General features: G+C 37.6%; 1 protein-coding gene across 2 annotated transcripts in view; it reads left to right on the top strand.

Annotated features, from left to right (window-relative positions):
- disc1 (DISC1 scaffold protein) overlaps positions 1-22910 on the top strand; it is a 101766-nt gene that overhangs the window by 33841 nt on the left and 45015 nt on the right. For both annotated transcript variants that reach the window (XR_010805327.1, XM_066696555.1), the window contains exons 7-9: positions 445-499; positions 5054-5156; positions 6115-6303. Coding sequence is in view for 1 of the 2 variants with exons in the window: in XM_066696555.1 (XP_066552652.1) it covers positions 445-499; positions 5054-5156; positions 6115-6303 (347 nt within the window). In the remaining variant the exon portion in view is untranslated. The remainder of the gene's footprint in view (positions 1-444; positions 500-5053; positions 5157-6114; positions 6304-22910) is intronic.

Here is a 22910-nt window from a genome sequence, read left to right on the forward strand (position 1 = left end):
AGTATTAGTATGGTGTTCCTAATAATCCTTTAGGTGAGTGTATATATATGTATATATAATCAACACCTTTAGCCTTTATCGATCCACTGCTAGACGAAGGCCTCCCCAAAATGTTTATATATATTTTCATATGGGGGTTCTGACACAATCCAAGTGTATAATTTAGCATTGTGTTCTCAGTTTAGTTCCCTGCTACCAAGCTTTTCAGAAACCATGAATATTAAAATGCAACACATCCCTGCAAGGGATCACTTTTTAAAGTGAAAAAACATGTACCAGGAGGCCGTTAAATTATATCTGCCTAGGGTTTAGTCCTGCTATTACAGGTCAGTTATAGAGAGGCAGAATCTAGAACAGGTAGCTGTTTACAGTTGACTTGGCTGGATACAGGATGCAGTGACAAGGAGCGGGTCTTGAACAGGTCTTGTTTGTTTTTCCCTACAGACTCCAGGAACAGGAACAAGCCCTGACTATGTCCATCAGAGAAGCTACAGCCAAAGTAAGGCTTTATCAGTAATTACCTTTTTTTTTTTTTTTTTTCTCTTCTGGTGAAGAAAGCCCCACCACGGCTGGTCTGACTTCATGTGCTTTATCTGAGAGAGTTTATCTGAAACCGGTTGGTAGTATAAAGGTGTTTTCTTCTGTACTATATCAAGAGGATTATTACAAATACATAAATTACTACAGCTGTCTTGAAATTGGCAGTTTATCAATGTATCATGTTGCAATCATGTTGTCTGGGTGAATAACAGTAATGATGAAAACCATATAAAAGCTTGTGAATGGGTAGCCATACAATCTGAACTGCCCCCGGAATATAACATACGAATGTTTAATAGGGTGAAGCTAAATGTACTGCAAATGGCACATATTTAGTGTTTTTTTCCAATATAAAACATTAACCTTCTAGAAAAACTGTCCAGAAGTGTGCAGAAAAAAGCAGAGAACTGATTTTTTTCCCTGTTCATTTTAAAATGGCTATAATAGAAAGCACTATAGAAAATAAGCTATATTACCCATTTGTACAGAGAAGCATCACAGTTGACAATATTGTTCATACAGTAATAATCATAAGTATTCAGACACTTAGTTTGAAAGCATATGATTATGTGATTAAGTTGAGTAAATCTTGTTAAATACAATACTTATTTATCAATGAAATATTTTAATTGTTTGTTGAACATTGATTCAGAAAACTAAAGATTCCCCTTTCAAATGGATAGTATGGGAATAGTTTTAACTCAAACTTTATATTTACATTGTTATAAACTCTATTTTGCAGTGAATACTTATATACTAAAACTTATCATTGTTGCAGATTTAGTACTGTAAGCTAGTATGTTTTTCCTGGGGTGCTTTTCTTTTTAGAAGGATGATAATCTAAGATTGAGGATAAGGATGAGGAGAACTTTTGAGCACTTTTTGTTCATGCCCACTTTAAGCCTTTGTTTGGTGCCAAGTCCTTGATCATGTCTGCCCCAATATTTCCTAGTTTTGTGAGTGGCGATGATCAGTGATGCCTGCTGTATGACGCTGGTTCTGCTGGGGAGTGATTTATTAAGCAACGTCTGTGACGGGCATGTGAAATTCAGTGGGCAGATATGCTGCAGCTCGAAGACCAAAGCTGTCCTAATGTGCATTCGGCTCAATTCCTGTATCATATCTCTTTCAAGAGCCAACAGCTGAACACTTGCAAAGAACCCTAAGCTGGGGTGTTCTGCTTCGTTTCATCCTGATTTACTGTGCGTTGGGCTTTCAAAAACGGAGAACTTTCCAACTTGACCGGTCATGGCCCAGTGGCTTCTGATTGAAAATCCATCCATTGCCTTCCTGTTTTTTTTTTTTTTCTCCCCTTGAAGGATACCCCTGTGTCTCATTCTCTACTAAAGTGTGATTTTACTGCTGCTTTCTATAGAGTTCTGCCTCCTATGTTTATCTGACACAAACAAACAAATGCATTTTAAATAATAATAGTACCTTGGTTAATCACTTTCTCTTGAGAAAGTGTATTGCAGTATATACAACTGCAATATAAAACTAAGTTGAAACTTGTTAAGGAAAAGACCCATTCAATAAAAAATAAAAATAAAAACTGCTGTGAGAAATTAATATTTTCTATTTTCTAGATTCTCTTTGTGAAGCACTTCTGTGGTGTCCTGGTGTTTTCACGCCATGCGTTTCTCATTCCTTTACTTTACAGAGTTTGAGTCTGGGAAGCACCTCATGCCATCCATCAAAACCCTTGCAGACAGGCTGTCGTCCAACATACAACTGCAGTCAGATTTTTACACTTGTGCTTGATGTTTGACATTTCACGGCTCAAGGGAAAGGGTTCTACTTTCTATACCGTATGCAGTGCCGTATTAGTCTTAGACTGGGCCAGCCTGTCCCAGGAGACGCTTCTGGGATATTAGCCTGCCTCGAGCTGTGCGAGCTTCTGAAAATTGCCACTTTACTGGTCACGGCCCCAGGGTGTATAGAGGGAGTTTGACAGAATAAGCAATATGGTCTGCAGGAGCAATGGGCCTCCTGCACAATTTACTAAAAACTAAAGCACCGTCACCAATGTGCATATTCATGTATAAATGAAAATAAAATGAAAAAAAACCACACCAAAAACTCTTAAAATCATTGTATGTGTTATTCCTACTTAAATGTCCTTTGCAGTTTGCAGAGGTACCATTGCTGTGAAGTAGATTTTCCCTAAAAGGTAGTCAGTTATTAAAAAAAAAAAAAAAAATCCCACTTTGTTTGACAGATTTTTGCTTTTGTTTAAATCTATTTCCTTAATAATACACTGGTTCAGTCTATAGCCGTTATCTGGATTTCCAGTTGGCAGGGAGCCAAATGGAAATCCAGATAATAGCTAAAGACTGAACCAGTAAAGTATCAAGGCAATGGATGTGTATATAATTATCCCTTATTATTAGGGGATGCTTTATGAAGTGCAAGAAGCTAATGTATTGATTACAGAAGTATTCCCTACATGAGTTTTACTGTTGCTGTTTAGTTTTGGGCTTGTATAGTTAGCACGCCAAATTTACTTTTTTCTACTGACTATGGGCCGGATTAAATCAAAACTTTGACCCACCCACTAATAGCGAACTACAAACCTGTACATCATAGTGGTTACATTTCTGATTAGAATAAAGTGGCATCTTACTAAAAAAACAGTACAGTTCTGCAGTTTGCTATTAGCGGGTGGGTCAAAGTTTTGATTTAATCCGGCCCTAAGTCATTCCTAAGTCTGAACGAAATAGATGAGCATCTTCACTCAAAGTTTTTGACCCATCCTGGCTTTTTAATGACATATCTTAAAGAGCCTGCATGCAGTTTCTGATAAATTTTCACTACCTGCTGTTAACAACCTTTATAATTGAAAACCTCCACAAATAAAACAAGCAGCCAATGAAGAAAATAATATAATCAGATGAAACTTTGCATTTTGCATTTAGGTGAGTTGCTTTAGACTGGGATTCCAATAATACCTGGCAGTATGGGGATGTTGTATAGTGTTTTGGAGGTTGACCAGTTCCCTGGACTCTCCCGGTTACAATAAATGGTCTACTGGGCGATCATCATTCACAACGTATGAAACGAAGAGCATGCAACAATGTTGCATTAGGTGCCCATCACATTCAAATTTATTCTGAAATGGATGCAGTTCAGACTCTCAATGGATTTGAAGTCTGCCCCTTCTCGGCAGTACATACCTGCTGTCAGAGCATGCTGACAAACCGGTGAGTTGTGCAGAGCTGATGGCAAGGTTTAACACTGGTCGCCCTTTCACAGCAGGTCTCTTGATAAATCTCTATTGATTTCATGGGTCAAAACTGACATTCAAGCTTATATTTGACATACTTGGAAGTGCTATAACTAGTAATTCTGTTGCAGGCACAGTACTCTTCATGTCTATAGAAACTATAAATACTATCAAGTACTATCAATGCTAATATTGGGTTGATTTGATAGTTGGTGTGTAGAAGATAAATGTGGAAATTCCGTCATTTTGCCACTATCCTGGACATTATACCACGACACATACGGATGAACTTGAGAGAGCTTAAATGCTGAAGTTTGATATTTGCTATTATTGGGTATGTTTTACATTTAGTTTTTCTTTTAAGTTGCTTATCGGAAAGACTCGATCTGATCTGTATCTTACTTATACAGTAGAATACCCATAAACCGCATGTAACCGTGATGGAAGTTTTCCTGACAGGAGTTTTTCTTAAACCCCCCATTTCATAGCTTAGACATTTATTTCTTGCTCATAGGTCTATTTTAACTTAAAACAACTTTCTCCAGAATGTGTTTTGGTTGTATAAACCACTCAAAAATATGTTCATTGTTTTTTAGTTATAATTATAATAAAATGATTTGTGATTAATTATACAAACTAAGCTTTTATGTACTAAAGATTTCTGCTTTTCTTATGGAGTGTTTGGTCAACATGCAAGAAAACATTATCCAAAAGTATTCTCTTGGTTTGTGGTAGTTTCCCTGATTATGAGGTTAGTTTAACATACATATTAGAAATTTGACCTTTGCAGAATTCTTGAGGGAATGAATGAATATATATATAAATATATATATTTTAAGGTAAAATCAAAAATGTTAATGGTTCAAGAGAAGTGGTAGAAGACATTTTCTGCTTCAATTAAAATGAACGTGACAACATTGAACTGACTCTTTGACTGTACTATGCCTAATTTGAGCTGAAGTGCATTAGGCTTTCTTAAATTGCAATGCAAATGGGATTTCATTTATGTTCTTGCTTATTGGTATCAGTTGACAAAAGAAGCTTACAACACACATTGGAGCAGTCTCATATGAGAAAGCATGAAAGTTAAACATTAAAAAACAATTCTTTTCGGATGGAACTTTTGAAAGTTGTAAAGTTTTCCTGGTAAAATGTAGTTCATCTAAGCTACAATACTCTTTGGTGGTTATGTCACATTTATAAATCAGGAGAGTTTTGAAGCATGCATTTTGAGAGGCCCTTTTTTTCATTTAAATAAATAATGTTGCATGGCTGTCTTCTTCCATCTAGGTTTTCATGAGTCAGAGACTGTGTAGCAGCCTAAGGAAGAAAGTTAGTGAAAGTGAGACCCAGCTACTGACCCTGCACGAAGCCAAACTGGCAGCCATATCAGGTAATGTGATTGTTGCTGGCGTTTCATTAAACCCTTTTTACACTTCCTGGGATCCCATTTTCCCAAGCTACACATAAACCGTTGAGTTCTGGTTGTCCATATCCAACCACTCCTGCCTACAGAAAAGTAACTTCGGCACAAAAAATGGGTGAGCTACCGGGAAGATGGTCTAAAATGTGTAAAATTTATAAAAAGAAAAAAACCTCATGTAACTGGAGACGCGTAATCCATCAGAGCATGAAATCTTGGTTTATGGGAGTTTGTGGCAGCTGAAAAGCACCTTCATTAAACTTTTACCATCGCACTAAGTTAACACATTTTCCCTAGTGTCCCACAAAACTTTCAGATGACTAATTGGACTTCCCAAAAGCAAATTAAATATTTTTTTATACATTTTGCACCATTGGGTGTTTGATTTTCATTTATTAAAAGACAGTTGTAAATTCTAACATCGTTTTATGAACAATTACTATAGATTAAAACTCTTGCTACCAACACCCAATTATGTTTTGGCCTTCCAAGGCTACTAGTGCCTAGATGTTGGTGTCTAATCCATTGTGCCAGGTCTTGGACAGCTGGTGTTTGTGTGTTATGATGTAACATTTTACACTGAGGCTGGGAGTTGGGGAGAAAACAATCTGCCCTTGGAGGAAGCTGGAAGCTGAGGAAACTGTACTGAAGTCATAGCCAGTTGCCCGGTCTCTCACTGTCATGTTTTTTTAAGGTCTCTAGCATCTTTGTTTTCATATAATTTTGAACAGACAGCTGTTGACAATACACCCTGTGTTTCATTGAGCTGATGGAAGCATGTCAATTTACATCTACAGCCTAGGTAGCTATTGCAGTCTATTTCCGTCTTTTTTTGCTTCTTCCAGTTTGCTTGTCACATGGAGGTCATTGTGCATTGGAATGCCGTGAACCAGACTAACTGCAGATTCCTTTCTTTCACAATGCTCAGGGAGCCATTTCACCACTGCCAAGGAGTTGAAGGTAGAGATAAAGTCACTGTACTCGGAGAGAGACCGGCTGGAGGGTCTGATTAAGAAGATGCAGGCTTTGAGTGTGGGCAACCAACGAGACCTTGAGAAGATAAAGGAGGACTACAGGATGCTGAAACAGGAGCTGGGGCAGAAAGAAGCAGAGTTTGGTAAGTGGGAAAATGCAATGAAAGGTCTTCAGTCACCTATGCCAAGTGGCTATGGATCCAGATAATAGCAGCTTGTGTATGTTGTGGTTAACTGCTCCTTGAGAAGTCATTCTTGAAAGGCTCTTAATTTCAGGGCCTACTTAAGGCTTGTACCTTTAGAGAATATGATGCTCTGTGTAGCCTGGAGCATTTAATGTTCTCCTGTTCACTAAAGCCTGTGCAGTAATGGGTTTCTCAACGTCGCTTACAGAAATCTTCACAGCTGTGTGTGATCCTCCTTACTATTTCATGAACTCTGCCAACCGCTGCAGAGCAAAAAGCCACTGACCTGACCTGATGTGATGTTTTACTGATTCCTCTGTGGCTGAATACATACAATTTATATATCCTTGGACTTGAATGCAATGGGTACTTTCTGTTGATGTGCACCTCATTTGGAAAATATTCTAACTATTTGAATACTTAAAAAATAATAATAATAATAATATTTTAGAATTTTACTCTTTGATTAGAGACTTTTATGATGGCGGGTGGTAAGCAAAATTGCGGGATTGATTTTTTTCCAAAACAACTATTAACAATGTGTGCTGCACTCTTTCTGATCTGATCGTGACATAAAAGTACAATATGACTGCACATTTGGCAGTCGTATCACCAAGGATGCGTCTTCATGGTATTTTTTAAATTCAAAACATGGTTTTAGAAGTCCTTATTGGCATGTTAAAAAAATCAAATCAATTTCACTCTACAGGGTTTCTCTTGCTGGGAAATGGCTGCTCAATTGGTGTTCTTCAATAACATTCTTCATTTTTTAAATTTTGCATACTTTTAGAAATGACTGCTCTGTGTTTTTATACACCCTGACCACCCAGTCATCAGGCCAGTACCGGAGTGGTGTGACTACTAATCACTCGATTCCTTGCCATTTCATTCATTTTCAGACTATGCTGTCTTGTCCGTGCCAATCACTGATAATGAGAAAAACTATTGTGTAGTGTAGAACTTCTTTGTGCATTCCAAGTAGGCTTATTTTTAATCAGTGCTACAAGTTATTAATGTTTTTTATTGAAAATATTTTAAAAAATATATATAATAATATATATATATATATAATTTAAATAAAAAGCATCAACAGCTTATAAATGTAGACTATACAATGCATCGCATATCCTAGAGCAGACTCCTCCTCATGGTGTTGAAAATGTGTTGATTTAGAAATCAGAACAGGTGATCTCACGTTCATTCACCTGCTCATGCCTATCTGAAGGCTTTTATTGTTTAAATGGGGAATTTTCAAAAATCCCTGTGGTGCCTCCCCTACCACAGGGTTACAAGGTCCTGCGGCTGCTGTAGCACGAAACTTTCTTCCTTCACAAAGCTGCCTTTTGGACCACGCATCAGATAAATTAGAGATGTACCTTTCTGCATGCAGATTCCTCCTGGGGAGGACTGTGTCAGTGTGTTAATTTGATCTCGCACCTTGAGGAGATAAATTTCTGCCTGCACTGTTTTAATGAGGTAGATGCTGAAGACTTCTCGCTGATACTCTCGTCACATGCCTGGATATTACTGTTCACCTTGCCAGCTGCCATGGAAACGCAAGTGAGTTAATGATGAATTCCTATCCGCTAACAAGGCTCTTGAGTAAAATTATAATGTCTGGGCTCCCGAGTGCATAGGCGTAGGTTTAGGGGGGGATTAGGGGGGGCGGGGGGCCTGTCCCCCCCAATATTGAGAGAACGTCGTCTTAAATCCTATGTGTAACTTATAGGGGGGGACGTGGACGTGGGGAACATGCCCCCCCCACACTTTGTAAAATGTCATATTAACACCCCCCCCCCACACACACACACACACACACACTTTATGAAAGACTTGATCATTCATAGACATCATTTATGAAGCTTAAACTCGACACTCTGCAGCACCCCCCCACCCCCACCCCCACCCCCACCCCCCCTTGCGCAACAACTCCCAATTCATCTACCCATAACTAAAGTTATGCCCCAGTAGCTCAACCAGTAAAAGGTTCTGTTTAGATCATTGCACTGGCTGGACGCTATAGTCAATACATCGCTTTTTCCAATACAGCTTTATCCATCCTCCCTTCAAAGCTCAGCTGATTGCTCCATGCACTTGAAGTGTAAGGAGAAGACGGAGGCACGTAGTTTGGGGCTGCAATTAAGCCTCATGGGGAACATTTTAGTTATTGATCTGTTAAACCGTTTACTTGATGAAAGTTGTTAAATTAATTAATAATTTGTAAATCTAAGTTATAAATTAATTGTTATAAAACATGCATTCACTTGAGTTCGAGAAAAGTGAGGAAGATCGATATAATAGAGCAAGCTTATCTATGTTTAGGTAATGTGTTTGGTTCATTAGTCAGTTTGAAGACAAACTGTGGTGTAAATTAATTCCTTTCTACCGAAGGGAATGGAAAGCGTCATTTTTTTCTTCTCCCCCACACCGTGAAAATAGCTGTGTGTGGATTATTGTTCTTGAACATGAGTTTTTGTTAGTTACTAATTTGGGATAGTGTTTGGTGATGTGCATTCTGGGAATAAAAACATAACAATTTTTTTTACTGGGGAATGAAATGTGACAAATGAAAGTCGCTTAATTACTGACAGGTTGAAAATGAATATTTGTCATAATGCATGAACTTCAAAAGGTGTTAAACCTGTTAACTTGCCACTAGCATTTATATTTTAGAACAATAGGTATCCAAATGTACAACTGGAAATAGGCAGAGTTCCTAAACCTAATGTGTCATCTGGCAATGAGAAATCATTATTTCTCTTTATGAAAAGTGGGTGCTGTTGAAACTAAATGGAAATCAAATAAAGTATTATTGCCTATGGTATGGTGTTTTAAGAATACATAAGATAAGTTTCTAAGAAAATGCTAAGCATCAATAACCGGTAGACCTACAGTGAGTATTTGATCCCCTGCTGATTTTGTACGTTTTCCCACTGACAAAGAAATGATCAGTCTATAATTTTAATGGTAGGTGTATTTTAACAGTGAGAGACAGAATAACAGCAAAAAAATCCAGAAAAATGCATTTCAAAAAAGTTATAAATTGATTTGCATGTTAATGAGGGAAATAAGTATTTGATCCCCTATCAATCAGCAAGATTTCTGGCTCCCAGGTGTCTTTTATACAGGTAATGAGCTGAGATTAGGAGCACTCTCTTAAAGGGAGTGCTCCTAATCTCAGCTCGTTACCTGTATAAAAGACACCTGTCCACAGAAGCAATCAATCAATCAGATTCCAAACTCTCCACCATGGCCAAGACCAAAGAGCTGTCCAAGGATGTCAGGGACAAGATTGTAGACCTACACAAGGCTGGAATGGGCTACAAGACCATCGCCAAGCAGCTTGGTGAGAAGGTGACAACAGTTGGTGCGATTATTCGCAAATGGAAGAATCACAAAATAACTGTCAGTCTCCCTTGGTCTGGGGCTCCATGCAAGATCTCACCTTATTGAGCTTCAATGATCATGAGAACGGTGAGGAATCAGCCCAGAACTACACGGGAGGATCTTGTTAATGATCTCAAGGCAGCTGGGACCATAGTCACCAAGAAAACAATTGGTAACACACTATGCCGTGAAGGACTGAAATCCTGCAGCGCCCGCAAGGTCTCCCTGCTCAAGAAAGCACATGTACAGGCCCGTCTGAAGTTTACCAACATCTGAATGATTCAGAGGAGAACTGGGTGAAAGTGTTGTGGTCAGATGAGACCAAAATCCAACTTTTTGGCATCAACTCAACTTGCCGTGTTTGGAGGAGGAGGAATGACCCCAAGAACACCATCCCCACCGTCAAACATGGAGGTGGAAACATTATGCTTTGCGGGTGTTTTTCTGCTAAGGGGACAGGACAACTGCACCGCATCAAAGGGACGATGGACGGGGCCATGTACCATCAAATCTTGGGTGAGAACCTCCTTCCCTCAGCCAGGGCATTGAAAATGGGTCGTGGATGGTATTCCAGCATGACAATGATCCAAAACACACAGTCAAGGCAACAAAGGAGTGGCTCGAGAAGAAGCACATTAAGGTCCTGGAGTGGCCTAGCCAGTCTCCAGACCTTAATACCATAGAAAATCTGTGGAGGGAGCTGAAGGTTCGAGTTGCCAAATGTCAGCCTCGAAACCTTAATGACTTGGAGAGGATCTGCAAAGAGGAGTGGGACAAAATCCCTCCTGAGATGTGTGCAAACCTGGTGGCCAACTACAAGAAACGTCTGACCTCTGTGATTGCCAACAAGGGTTTTGCCACCAAGTACTAAGTCGAAGGGGTTAAATACTTATTTCCCTCATTAACATGCAAATCAATTTATAACTTTTTTGAAATGCGTTTTTCTGGATTTTTTTGTTGTTATTCTGTCTCTCACTGTTAAAATACACCTACCATTAAAATTATAGACTGATCATTTATTTGTCAGTGGGCAAACGTACAAAATCAGCAGGGGATCAAATACTTTTTTCCCCCACTGTATATAAACTCCTAAAATATACAGTCATGTCAGACTTCTACAACTATAGTCTTTTCTCTTAGATTTGAAGGTTGTTGTTTTTTTCCTGTTTTTGAGTTGTGGGCTGAACTGTGCATTTAATTAAATCTGAACGGCTTCTGTCTTTTCAGTTGTGCAAGCTGTGTACATGATTACCTTGAAGAGATTCATTATTGACTTGAGCCCTGCAAAATGCACTAACTGTTATAAAATGAACTTCCCCCTGTTTAGGAAGCAGTACATTTGTGGCATTCAAAGCAAATCAGAAGCTTGATGCAAGGCACCAGTGAGGTAATAACTACCTACCGTTGTAGTTGCAATACAACAAGAGACCCCAGAGTGGTGGCACTGTATTAAATATATTCCATCACTCAATCTGTGAGCTACATATGTTAGATGTATAGTTGTAGTCCAAAGTATTCTCACAGTACATTTGAAATGGTTTCTGGGAATTGTGTGAATCTGTTAGAAATCAATTCAGTGGCAGTCAGAATTTCACACACAGTCTGGAGCTCAATCGACATTTAATTATCTCTGAAAAGATGTCTTTAATAAATTAAATCTAGTTTAATGCACAATATGTATTCAACTAAAGGAAACGCAGATGAGTAACATTGTTTCAAACGAAGGGTGTGAATGCATTTCAACCACAGCCGGTGTTGATTCATTTACCTATTGGACAATTGCTGCTGTAAAGAGGGTGAAAACCTAGAGAACAGATTTAAGGATGACCTGACTGGAGCACAGAATCTTGGCATGTTATGCTCTGCTTTGAACAAATAACGAGGAGAGGTGCTGAGATTACCTGCAGTCTGCCTATCCCACAGAGGGGCAAAAGCTGCAACGTGAGGCTTGAATTGAGTGTCAGATCTGGAAAAAATGGCTCTGGGGAGAGAGGCCAGAACACTGATGAATGTTAAGTTCTATTTCTTTGGTGAGGACGGTGGAAATGAATGATCTTTGATGTAACTGGGTGCAGTTTTGTGGTCTCTGACCCAACTTTCACAAAAAAAAAGATGCATTTGTAAATTAGCTACAGTCATTGGTTTCATACAACATGTTGCAACTACTTGCAATACAAGCAGCACATGCTTTTTAAATGGATGCACTGTGGCATCCCCAGTTCCCTGACCTTATTAACACTGAAATGCTGTGAAACAAGCTTGAGAGGAAAGTGCAACCAACTTAAATACGCTCGCTTGAAGTCATTTGAAGTGAACAGTCAGAAATAGACTGTAATATTCTGTTAATTTGTGTGACAATACCTAGAGTATACCCAGATTTGTAAATTTTAAATAGGGTCTGTTTGTAGTAAAATGCCAGAAAATCCCCGTCCTCTATTGTATTTACTTTTGGGACTAATACATTTTCATGCAAATTGGTAGTTTGTTCTAATTTATTTATTGGAAATATTTTAGTAAGATTACTATGTATTTGTAAGTTTGTTTTTGCTCATTAAATCATATTTGTATTGTAGTAGCTGTCCTCTGTCCTTTTTGTTTTTATTTTTTATAGAAATGTAATTCTACTACCACTAGGGGGAGACATTTCTATAGAATCGTAAACGTTTTCCTATTTAGTGGAACAAGATATTACCTAAGTACCCTGCCATAGCAAAATTAGCAACATCCAACTTCAGAGGGCGAATCTGTCCATGCCTGTGGTTCAGACGATACTGCTGTTTTAGGCAATGCTTCATGGGCCCTGGTGAGCTAAGTAGATTGGTCCATTTTGAGCTTGGTGGTGTGAATTCATGGTTTTGTACACTACTGCTGCATACACATTACTTATACCGTATGATGGGATATATTCAGTATGTATTTGTACTTTCAATAACAGTTTTACATGTTTTCTAAGGGAACTACATGATTGCACAGCATTTTCATATCATGTACTATAAAAAGCCTCAGCAGACATGTTGGAGGGCCACTGGCACCTTGTGACCCTCAGTCTATGTTTCGCTGATGTAGGAGAAATAAAATACAGATCTATACATCATTGATGATTGTTTTAAATCATTTGGTGATCCAGCAGGGATCTCAAAGAGGGCCATAGTCCCGTCTAGCTTTTGCTTTTGTTCCACTTCCTGTTTGTCTAGTATAAGGTGAATAACTGAATTAATTAAATCTCAACAGGCTGTATATTATTATGGGTATGGGTATCTTGAGTCATGAACTGTACATAAGTTTGTATAATGTTGAATTGGACAATTTAATTCAGTAATTAAGAGCTCCAGTTGAAACAAAAACCAGTAGAGAGTGTGGCCCTCCTGGAACTGGGTTTGAGACCTGGGTTTCCTCAGTGAGAGCTTGTTAAAGGGTTTAGTTGGGCTGGCTCTTGTAAACACTAGCCACAGATCTCTTTAAGAAAAAAAAGGAATTGTTAAAGTTGTTTAAATGAACAGGTTCTTCTCTTTAACAATGAAAGCTGCGCACTTTTGTGTGTAGAGCAGAGCGTGAGTAAATTATAGGGTTTCTACAGAGTTAAGTGTGCTTTGTGGGTGAACACAATACAGCACTCGTGACAACACAATGGCTCTTTGACAAGAAGGGGGCAGCCATGTTGATATGTCATTATATTGTCATCTGAGTTCTTAAAAGAAGAGACTGTGAATTCATTGTAAAAGGATAGCTTCAACATGGCCCAGTAAGTCCTTATGCTGACAATATAATTGCTTTCCCCCTTGGCAAATAGTAATATATTTTCTATGTGCTTATTTATTGGTTTATTGAATTACTTGAGATATAACTGTAAAATATATAACATTTTCTGAATAGACTACCATTTACATATTGTACCCAGATTAGTCCCTCTAAGTAATACAATTATATTCTTATTTACCAGTAATACAATTTTGAAGACAGTGGGTATTACATATTTATTGTTAACTATATGTATGTATGTCTGTGTATATATACACACGCATGTTTAATATCCTTTTTTGGACTCTGCATGGCTCCCATTTCAAATAGAAACAAATACATTCATGATTTATTTTTGCCGAAGGGGCCAATACCCCATTTGTTGTCCTACTCGCGGTCAACTGGAATTTTTAAAAACAAACAAATACTCTTTTCCTTATTGGTATTAAGGTTATGTAACTCTTTTCAGAAGCCATTTTTTAATTTAGAGATTTAACTTTTGACTTGATCATGCACTTTTGAACCTCTGTACTGTGCACTGTTGTTGTGAGAGAGAGAGTCGAATTAATTTGAAAATGCTCTGCTCTGCTCCACAAGTTAAATGTCGGGTAAAGGCTGAATTTCTAAGCTCAGATGCTACAAGGAGACGTGGAAAGAGCGCTTTGTGAAGGTTGTCACCAAACATGAATTGCTTCAGTTGCATTGCCTGTGTATTTAACACATTTGAAACTCCCCATCAATGTCTACCGAAGCAGTCTACTCACCTTTTGTGCAGTAGTCGATATAGCATTGACTTCCACATTCAGAGATGGGCGTACCATTTGCAAGGTGGGTGATGCTCAGCATGGCATGAATGGTGATGAATTCCTTTTATTTAATTTAGCATAATTTCCATTGATGCTGTAATATGTATTTGTAAAGAAACTCTAATGGAGAGAGAGGCCCAGTACCAATGCATTTTTAAACAGATTGAAAAGAGATAGAGAGAGAAAACTAATTCAGTAACTTTAAACTGAAACTAAACATGCAGGCCTCAAAACATACGTTTGTGAAAGATGGATAATTTTTTGTTTAGAATTCAAAATGGGACTTCAAATGCATTACAGAAGAACTGTGGGTTTGAGGCTGATTCTGTTTGATTGCTTTTGTCCCGCCCATGATTGAATGACTGCAAAGAGCAGATCTGAAGAATTCTGTCCGGCTGAAAGACCACATATATGGCTTGAAGTGTTTTTTTAAATGTATTTATTACATTTAACTGTGTGGACATGATGCAAATTGCATACATGCAGGGATGCAACATAAAGACTTGACTAAATTAATAAAAAGGTCTTTATTTTTATAACCTAATTTCTTTCAATCAAAATTCTGGAATCTTTCAGACCTATTCTTTCAGATCTGAAAACTCTAGGTTGAAACTCTGCATGGCTTTCTAAATCCTGTTATACCTGAAGGTCATATTTTCCTTGCAGTGTGTCTGGATACTGATTCCTCCTCCTCTTACTGATTGGTCACCGATTCCTCTGGTTTGGCAGTCATTATTTCTGTGCTTTTGTTTTCAGGAGCTTGTCCAGACATCTTGTTGAACAGTGCCAGTTTTAAAACACCCAAGACTTATTCTGAACACCTGAAATGAATTGCTCACAAAAGTATAGACTCCCTAACAAAGGGGTAGACTGTTTACTTACGAACACTAGCTCCTGGAGCACTGTTTATGGATGATTTAATTTGCCTTCAGCTGATTAACTCAAAATTAGACACCTGTTTGTTATTAAACTAATTGGAAAGGACAGGTTTCAGATTTATGAAGGTTTATCAAGGTGATCTATCATTCCTCCGGTCTTTATATGCCAGGCCTTTTTATTAGTCTGTTTATTATTTAGCTGCTGTTCATTCCTGCCTGCTAGAACAGTCTCTGACAAAGAAGTCCTAGGGATGAATTCAATAACAAATGAAGATTTGGGCAAAGTGTCCTGATCTAATTTGAATAGTCTTAATTACAGAAATGAACTGGAAGCAACAACTTTCTAGTGTCAACATACACTCCCCTGCCTTGGTGATCTTGATCAGGAAAGGAAGATGATTTTAAATGTGAAATTGAAATGAGAAGAACAATTTCTAATCTAAAACTGAGAAGCCTGGAGCCCCATGTACACATTACAGTTAAGAGGGAGTGGGGAAAACAAGTCTGCCTGCAAAACCTAAACCATTTAGACCTCTTCCGCCTTTAATACAAATCACAGTTTTGTAGGTACTAAATGCAGTGATGGAGACCTGTATATTTCTGGTGGGTTTCTGATGATTCCTACAGTTGCAGGTAATAGAATAATAATTCAGGAAATAATGTGAAACTCCTCATTTGAAAATATCACAGCAGCGTTTGAGATGCTTTTGTATAAACCTTTTAGTGTTTTACTTTCTTCAAAGACCTTTTCAGTGGAAGTATTAACTGGCCTGAATTGAAATTATGAAGCAGGCCTGTTTGATAGGAAATGCAGCTCACGCTCACACAGAAGACTTGCTTTCCTGCACATGACTCGGAGTGTAGAAGATCATGTCTCCCAGGATATAAAAGAAGCCCATCTTGAGTATCTTGATGGTGGGGGCAGTGGCAAGAAAAACAGCAGTTGACACGTTGAAGACAACCTCAAGGTTTTCTGACACCTTTTATGTATCCTCTTCACCAAAGTACTAAGTGGTTATGCATAATTAAAGCCAACCAATTTCCCAAGTGTTCATTTTATCATCCTAAAATCCCTACGGTACAGGCTGAAGGTTTTAGATTTGTTGGAGGTTCTTCTCTGTTCCTTGGATTACGAATAAATTTTGCATCATTCCCTTTTCCCAGGGAACTGTACAAATTTGGAGGGTTTTTATGTATATCTAAATCTATATTGCCTGATAAATGTATGTAATGTGATGGCACACCTTCCCCAATTATACAGCTTTCCCAGTAAAAATAGGATATACTGGACTGTCATTCTGCTTCTGAGAGTTTGTTCAGCACAATCAATAGTGTATTTATGAAGAGGAATTGGTTATCCGTTCAGGCACAGAAAGATATTGGGAAGAGAAAATAATTCTGTTCCAGTAATTCTGTATATTTGCTTCAAAGTGTTTCCCTAGGGTGTGTGTATACAATGTCACCTTTTAATGGGTTGCTAATAAGGTAATTGGCGAAAAATAGATGCTTCGGTTTTGTTATGTCAGTGTCCTTTTAGTGAATACAGGGTTACTTTCCAGAAGAGCCTCATTTTAATAATTGACACTGCTTTCTAAACTCGGGAGCAGAAGAGGGACAAGCTCAAGCCAGTATAAAAAGATATTTGCCTTTCTATTAATGGCAACTGGGCCTGAAGTAAAGGGACCCCTGTAACTTGTATATGGATGTGGAGTCCTAACATTTATTTCCATCATTACAGACGGTTAATACAATCGACCGTCATCCATAATCTAAAAATATATATAAATATAAACTTCCAGCTTTAGAAGCAGATCAATAAGATCCTTCTGGGCTCAGTTCTGGGTTCAGAGGAAGCTGTACTTAGAAACACCTTCTAAAATGTTCATAACCCGGGGCAAGATAGCCTGTTGGCAAGCTTTGTTGAATGTTTGTTTTGAAACAGCTGTTTAGTGACCCTCTATGTAATAAATGTGATCTTTTTGCCGCCCTGCATTATTGATTTTGACAGCAATGCCTTTCAGAACAGTTTCAATGGCCTGTGCAGACCTTATCAGCTGAAAGAACATTCTACAAAGTAGCCTGTTTTGTTTGGGTGAAAACCCTATTATGTTCTTCTCCCAAGACATTACCATGTTCAAGGACAGGGTATCCAAGTGGAAATCTACATGCGTGATGCTACATTGTTATTTTTTTTTTTATTCAACTTTATTCATTAAGAAGAGCACACTTAGTTGTCTGACCCACTCCTACAGCCTTAGAAATCTTCCTTCCAAAATATCAGTTGAATTAAATGTACATACACTTACATATGTTGTTTTTTGGGATGTTGATTTATAGCAATTGCTTAAATTGTACTGCTTAGTCAACCGCAGTTGCCCAGATGGAAAAAGGTATTTGACTTTGAGTTCCTGCCCACAGCTTTATGATGAATTGCAGAGCCTTTTGATGGCAATTTTATGTTCAAATATCAGTGTTCCTTCTCGGCTGTACATTTTTTGGAGTGCCGGGGTCAACTTGTAATGACTCACGTAACCATGACGGCAAATTGCGAGAGATCCATTTTCATTTCTGGAAGAGATGGAAAAAATAAATAAAAAAATAAAATTGTCAGTTCTCAAATTCAATTAAACAGTGCTGTTTCTCTAGCCTGTCTTTCTTATCCAAGCAAATACAGTTCTAATTTAGGTGGCCTGTTTCATTAGGCTTCAAGTGCTGTTTGCATACAGGGCCCTGCCATTCTTTAATTATTTTTATTTGTTTTAATTACAAGAGCACATGTGCTTCCAGTTGCTGTCAATTCAGTGTTACATAGTAATGAAAAAATCACTATTGTTCACTTTCAATTAGTGCCTTTTATAAATATTCTTCTGTGTGCTTTAAATGTGAAACATGCTATAAAGAAATTATTTGTACTTTAATATCCAATTATTATTTTTTATTGGTGGCACAGACATAAAGCAATACCTTTTTTTTTTTTTTTTAGCTGTTCATGTATTGCCAAATGTATCCACAAGTCTTTTAGTTTCAGGACATCAACTAATACATTCTGCTACAATGAATTTTAATGTCATATCAATTTCAATTATATTTAACATGTGAACAACATTAACGACAGCCACTTTTCAGATCATTATAGGATCAGTAGGCTCTCCCAATGAATACTGTGAGAAAATATAAGAGTATACCCTGGAAAAAATACAATGATTTGCATTTAATGCATTACATTTCGTCGTACATTTTGGCATACATTTGTGTTCAAACTCAATACAATCTGAAGACAATATATTGCAATGCATAGAGAGAGTGAGTTAAACAGTGTCTTTGCTGGTAGAAAGAAGCAGTCTATTTCTGAAATTTGTGGACTTGGTATCAGTAATGGCATTATTCTGACAGGTTAGGAGCATCCTCATAAAACTACTGGTGGCCATAGACAGAGGTTGTGCCTGCCTAATGATGGCTGCTGATGACCAATACATCATCTTTATAGGGATACAAAAGCATTCCTGCAAGCTATAGTGCAGCTGTTGGGACAGCCGCTTAGAGAATCAGGACTTGATTACATGAGCTTGGATTATCTGCCAGATGATTGATTGTTTGCGTTACTTTCCAGGCAGAAATCTGCCAACAGCCTTTGCACACAGTTTACTGACTTTTGCAGTGTATCATAAATAAGGCCACATCACGAGGTTAATGTATTACAAGAACATTGTGAATGAATTTCTAGAAAGTCTGGATCTGAACACTGTGTCTGTTTTGAAGCTGTGTTGCCAGGGCCTGCATGTCCAATCACATGGAGAGCTCAGCCTGGGACTTGTGAATGTATTTGTGTAGTAGATCTGTTCTTAATATCTACATTTAATGTAACTTTCTGGTAAAATGTCAATAGAGGTTTTCTGGGCATGTATCCCCATCTTTTAAATTTCCACCATTAAGTATAAAATGAACAATTACGCTGATCTCAATGACCAATCTCTTTCACAGATGCAGGGGTTTGAAATATTAAATTTAAAAATAAAAAGTGAATGGGTATTTATAGCATACACTATTGAAAGTATTTTGTTCCACAGCTTGGGAATGCAGTAAACAGTCACATCAATACTTCATGACTCACAAGTTTCTCATTTTTTATTTATAATTTCTCAGCCAAAATGGGAAGTTTCTAAGTCTCTTATAAACTTCAAGGTGATGCCATTGGCCATTGCTGGACTGGTTTACAGCTTCCTTGGACACAAAGTAACTTTTAATATGATCTCATCCCACTGATCATGACTTGAATATTCTAAAGATGTGCAGCATCCTGACAACACTGTTCTTGAGCCATCCCAGAGATTAATTGTTAGGCTTATGTTGCAGTATGGGAAGACACTGTTGTGTACTGAGGAGCTTTCCCCTGATTCTGATGGTTCAGGAATTAGAAATTCTTCTTGAACATTGGTATAGGTGTCACATCATTTTATGTTATACATGATATTCCATAATATTGTTCATTTGGACTTACTTCATACTTCATTCTTGTAAACAGATGGCAAATTAAGTGAAGAACTGATTGTAATGACTAACAATAGCAATTATTCTCAGATGGCATGTCTGTTGTAGAGTTTACTGTTTTTTTTCTGTCACATTTTCATTGTGAGCGTGTACAGATATTCAGAAGACAAAGTGGCTGGTGCACTTTCAAGACTTGACAAACTACAATCCGTTATCCTTTTTTCTCCTGATTTTCAGCAACTAGAATAGCACCTATATATGTCATGTTAATTCAATTATTACTGTAGATACTGGTTGACATCATTTTTTTTTACTCAACTTGCCTTTGAACTCTAGGGATCCCTGAGAGGGGGTGAGGTCAAGCAATTTGTAGGTTTGCTGTTGTTCTAGCCATGTTTACATCCACTGTTTTGCTTTGTAGATATGTGAGGGACATGAGCAAGCACCTTCCCATTTATGTGACTCATTTTATACTGTTGATCACGTGGTGTGCTCTTTTAGTCATCCACTTGTTCAAGTTGTGACGGAACTTTTAGATGGGAAACACTAAAAGGAGAAATAATGTGGTTGGAAAAAGTGGTATTCGCCACATGTTTTCATTTGTGAGAATCTCATCAATAAACCCACCATGGTAAAGAGACATGACATTGGAATCTCCTTGCTTATAGAGAAATGTTAAAGGATTTACTTTTAAGCTGCAATGCTTAATTTTCTTGTACCTAACTAAGTAGTGTTTGAAGTGGTGTTCCTCAACTGTCATCATGAGGGAACATGACATTGGAAGTAAATATTTGTTATTTCAGATCTTTAAAGCTGACTAGACGCAGAGTGTTTTGTGATCTCAACTAAATGATTCCAAGTTTCCACCAAGTGCTGGGAGCAGTGACCATTATGAATCTGCTTACACTGAATCTCTAACAATCCTGTATCACTGGGATCTAATGTTACAGGAGAAGATTGCATAAGAAAAGGACATTTTCACCTCAAATTGCCAATTACCAATTTGAATTGGCAAAAACTGCTAAGGAATGGTGTCTTACCAGTGTGTACTGATCCAAACTAGGATTTCTTAGACCTTGGAGCAGGCAGCAATGCACTGGGCTGATTGGAGAACAAGAGAAGCTCAATTAATTGAATGTATGTGCCACCAAATGAACATCACACTATACGAAGATATTGCCACTTTGTGTTACAGGTTCACATGTTATCTTTAACCTTGGGAGTCAATATATTGGACTCTTGAGATTTCTGCTGCTTCTCCAATTTCTTCTCATATTGCTTTGAACAGCTCTTTAAGTCATGGTGCTTAGTAACGGTCAGCAAGGAGTGTTAAAATGGTTTACATTAGCAATATGAGAGCTCCACTCTGACAGACCTCTTTCCTGATAGTTCTTCCGTTACAGATAACTGCACATGGACTTGTATCTCAGTGATTAGAAGCGAGTAGAAATGACCAGCTTGGTAAAGCGTGTCCTGCTTAAGACATCTGGCACAGCAAAGCACTTTCCTTATCAAAATGTTAAATAGTTCACCAAGTCCAAAACTGTTCTTGCAGGTCTGGAGCCAAATAAATCATTATCTGGTGGTTTCTGTTTGGGTCTAGAAACGTTAACATGTCACGGTTACTGATATCTGAAACCTGGGAGTGCACGGAGACTGTACCAAATGCTGAAAGGATTTTTATTTGAATGGTTTTGCTTTAACCTGCATATTGAATCTCCTTTTCTTTAGTGTAGATGCACTGTCAGTTTAAATGAAGGAGTCTCCTGGGAATTTTTGTGAAATCCAGCCATGAGACAAATTATATAGAAACTGTTTTACACAAGCATGCAATGCATTCAAAGGCATATATAACAGTTAACGAGAATTACTGAGCTAAGTGAGAGATCTACTATGCCTTGTAAGATTCTATGGTGAGTTACCTCAGAGATTAATATATAAAGATTGTATGTGTATTATGTTTCCCTTTAATAAAAATATACCTTGAGAATATATCATTTTTATAGTATTAGGCAATTCTCATGATGGATTGTTGACCACTTCTCTATGCAAAACCTCTCCAGCTCGAACAGCACAAATACTTTTTGGAGAGAGCTGTATGAAGCTTGTAGCCTTTTGTACAGATACATGGAAGCCTCTTACTTATCTTGCAACTAATTTACTTTGGCACTTGGGTAATTTACATTGTGATAAGATGTCAAATTCAGATTGTTACTAATTTGTTTTAGCATGACCTTTGTGAACTCAATTTGCTCATGGCGACAATGCTTTATAAAACAGCCAAAACAAGTTTTTGGAGTCTTCTGGCTTTCTTATACAGTCCCTAGGTGCTGTTTTTTTTGGGGGGTCTGTGTTGCTCAATTTTCATTTCAGGTCACAAGCTTAAACGTTTATTTTTTGTATATTTTAAAAATCTTTATTTTTAATTAAGAAGATGAGGTCTTTTCAGGAAAATGTTGATGATAATAGAACTTCTTCAGATGCTCAGTTTCAGTTAAAGGGGAATTCCACTGTGTACAGCAATAACATCAAGTAAAAGGTTGAGAGATGCATTTAAATAGCTCTGAAATAGTTACATTGAATAACATTATTAAACTGTAGTATTTCATTAAAAAGGCTGCCATCCCCCCTTCTCTTTCCTTCTTGTGAGCTGTGGCAATACAGGCCTACAGGACATTTGACTGACTTACAAAACAGTGCATATGCCTCCATTGTAGCCAGGATACTGGTGAGCAATTCTCACAAAACACTGGGCAAATTATTGGGCTTCCAAGCCAGAATACCTAGAAGCCTATAGTTAAGATTATTCTCCTTCCTCTTCATCCAAGATGAGTGTGACATGTTTTGTAGAAAAACTTTTCAAAATCTTTTCATGAACTAGAACTGCGCTTTGCAAGAATCTTAAGAACACAATTTTGTTCTGTCTTTGTAAATAAATGCACAACATGAGCATGCTGATATTAGCTAATAAACTCAGATGCGCCTTTTTACCACTTCACAAGTCTTCTGTCTTGTGATCTACAACTGAAAAATCCAAGGATTTAATACAGGAAGATACTTTTAAATGTTGTATGCCACTTTACTTCTTTATTATTATTATTATTTTTATTTCTTGGCAGACGCCCTTATCCAGGGCGACTTACAACATAAGTGCAAACAGTGCAAAAATACAGAGAAGTACAAGGCATCAATCATTACAAATTCAACTTGGCTAAAACATAGCAATTCAAAATAATACATTTTACAAATTCCAATTTACAATTTACAC

Source organism: Amia ocellicauda, chromosome 23 (assembly GCF_036373705.1).
Source record: "Amia ocellicauda isolate fAmiCal2 chromosome 23, fAmiCal2.hap1, whole genome shotgun sequence".
Classification (NCBI taxonomy): Eukaryota; Metazoa; Chordata; class Actinopteri; order Amiiformes; family Amiidae; genus Amia; species Amia ocellicauda.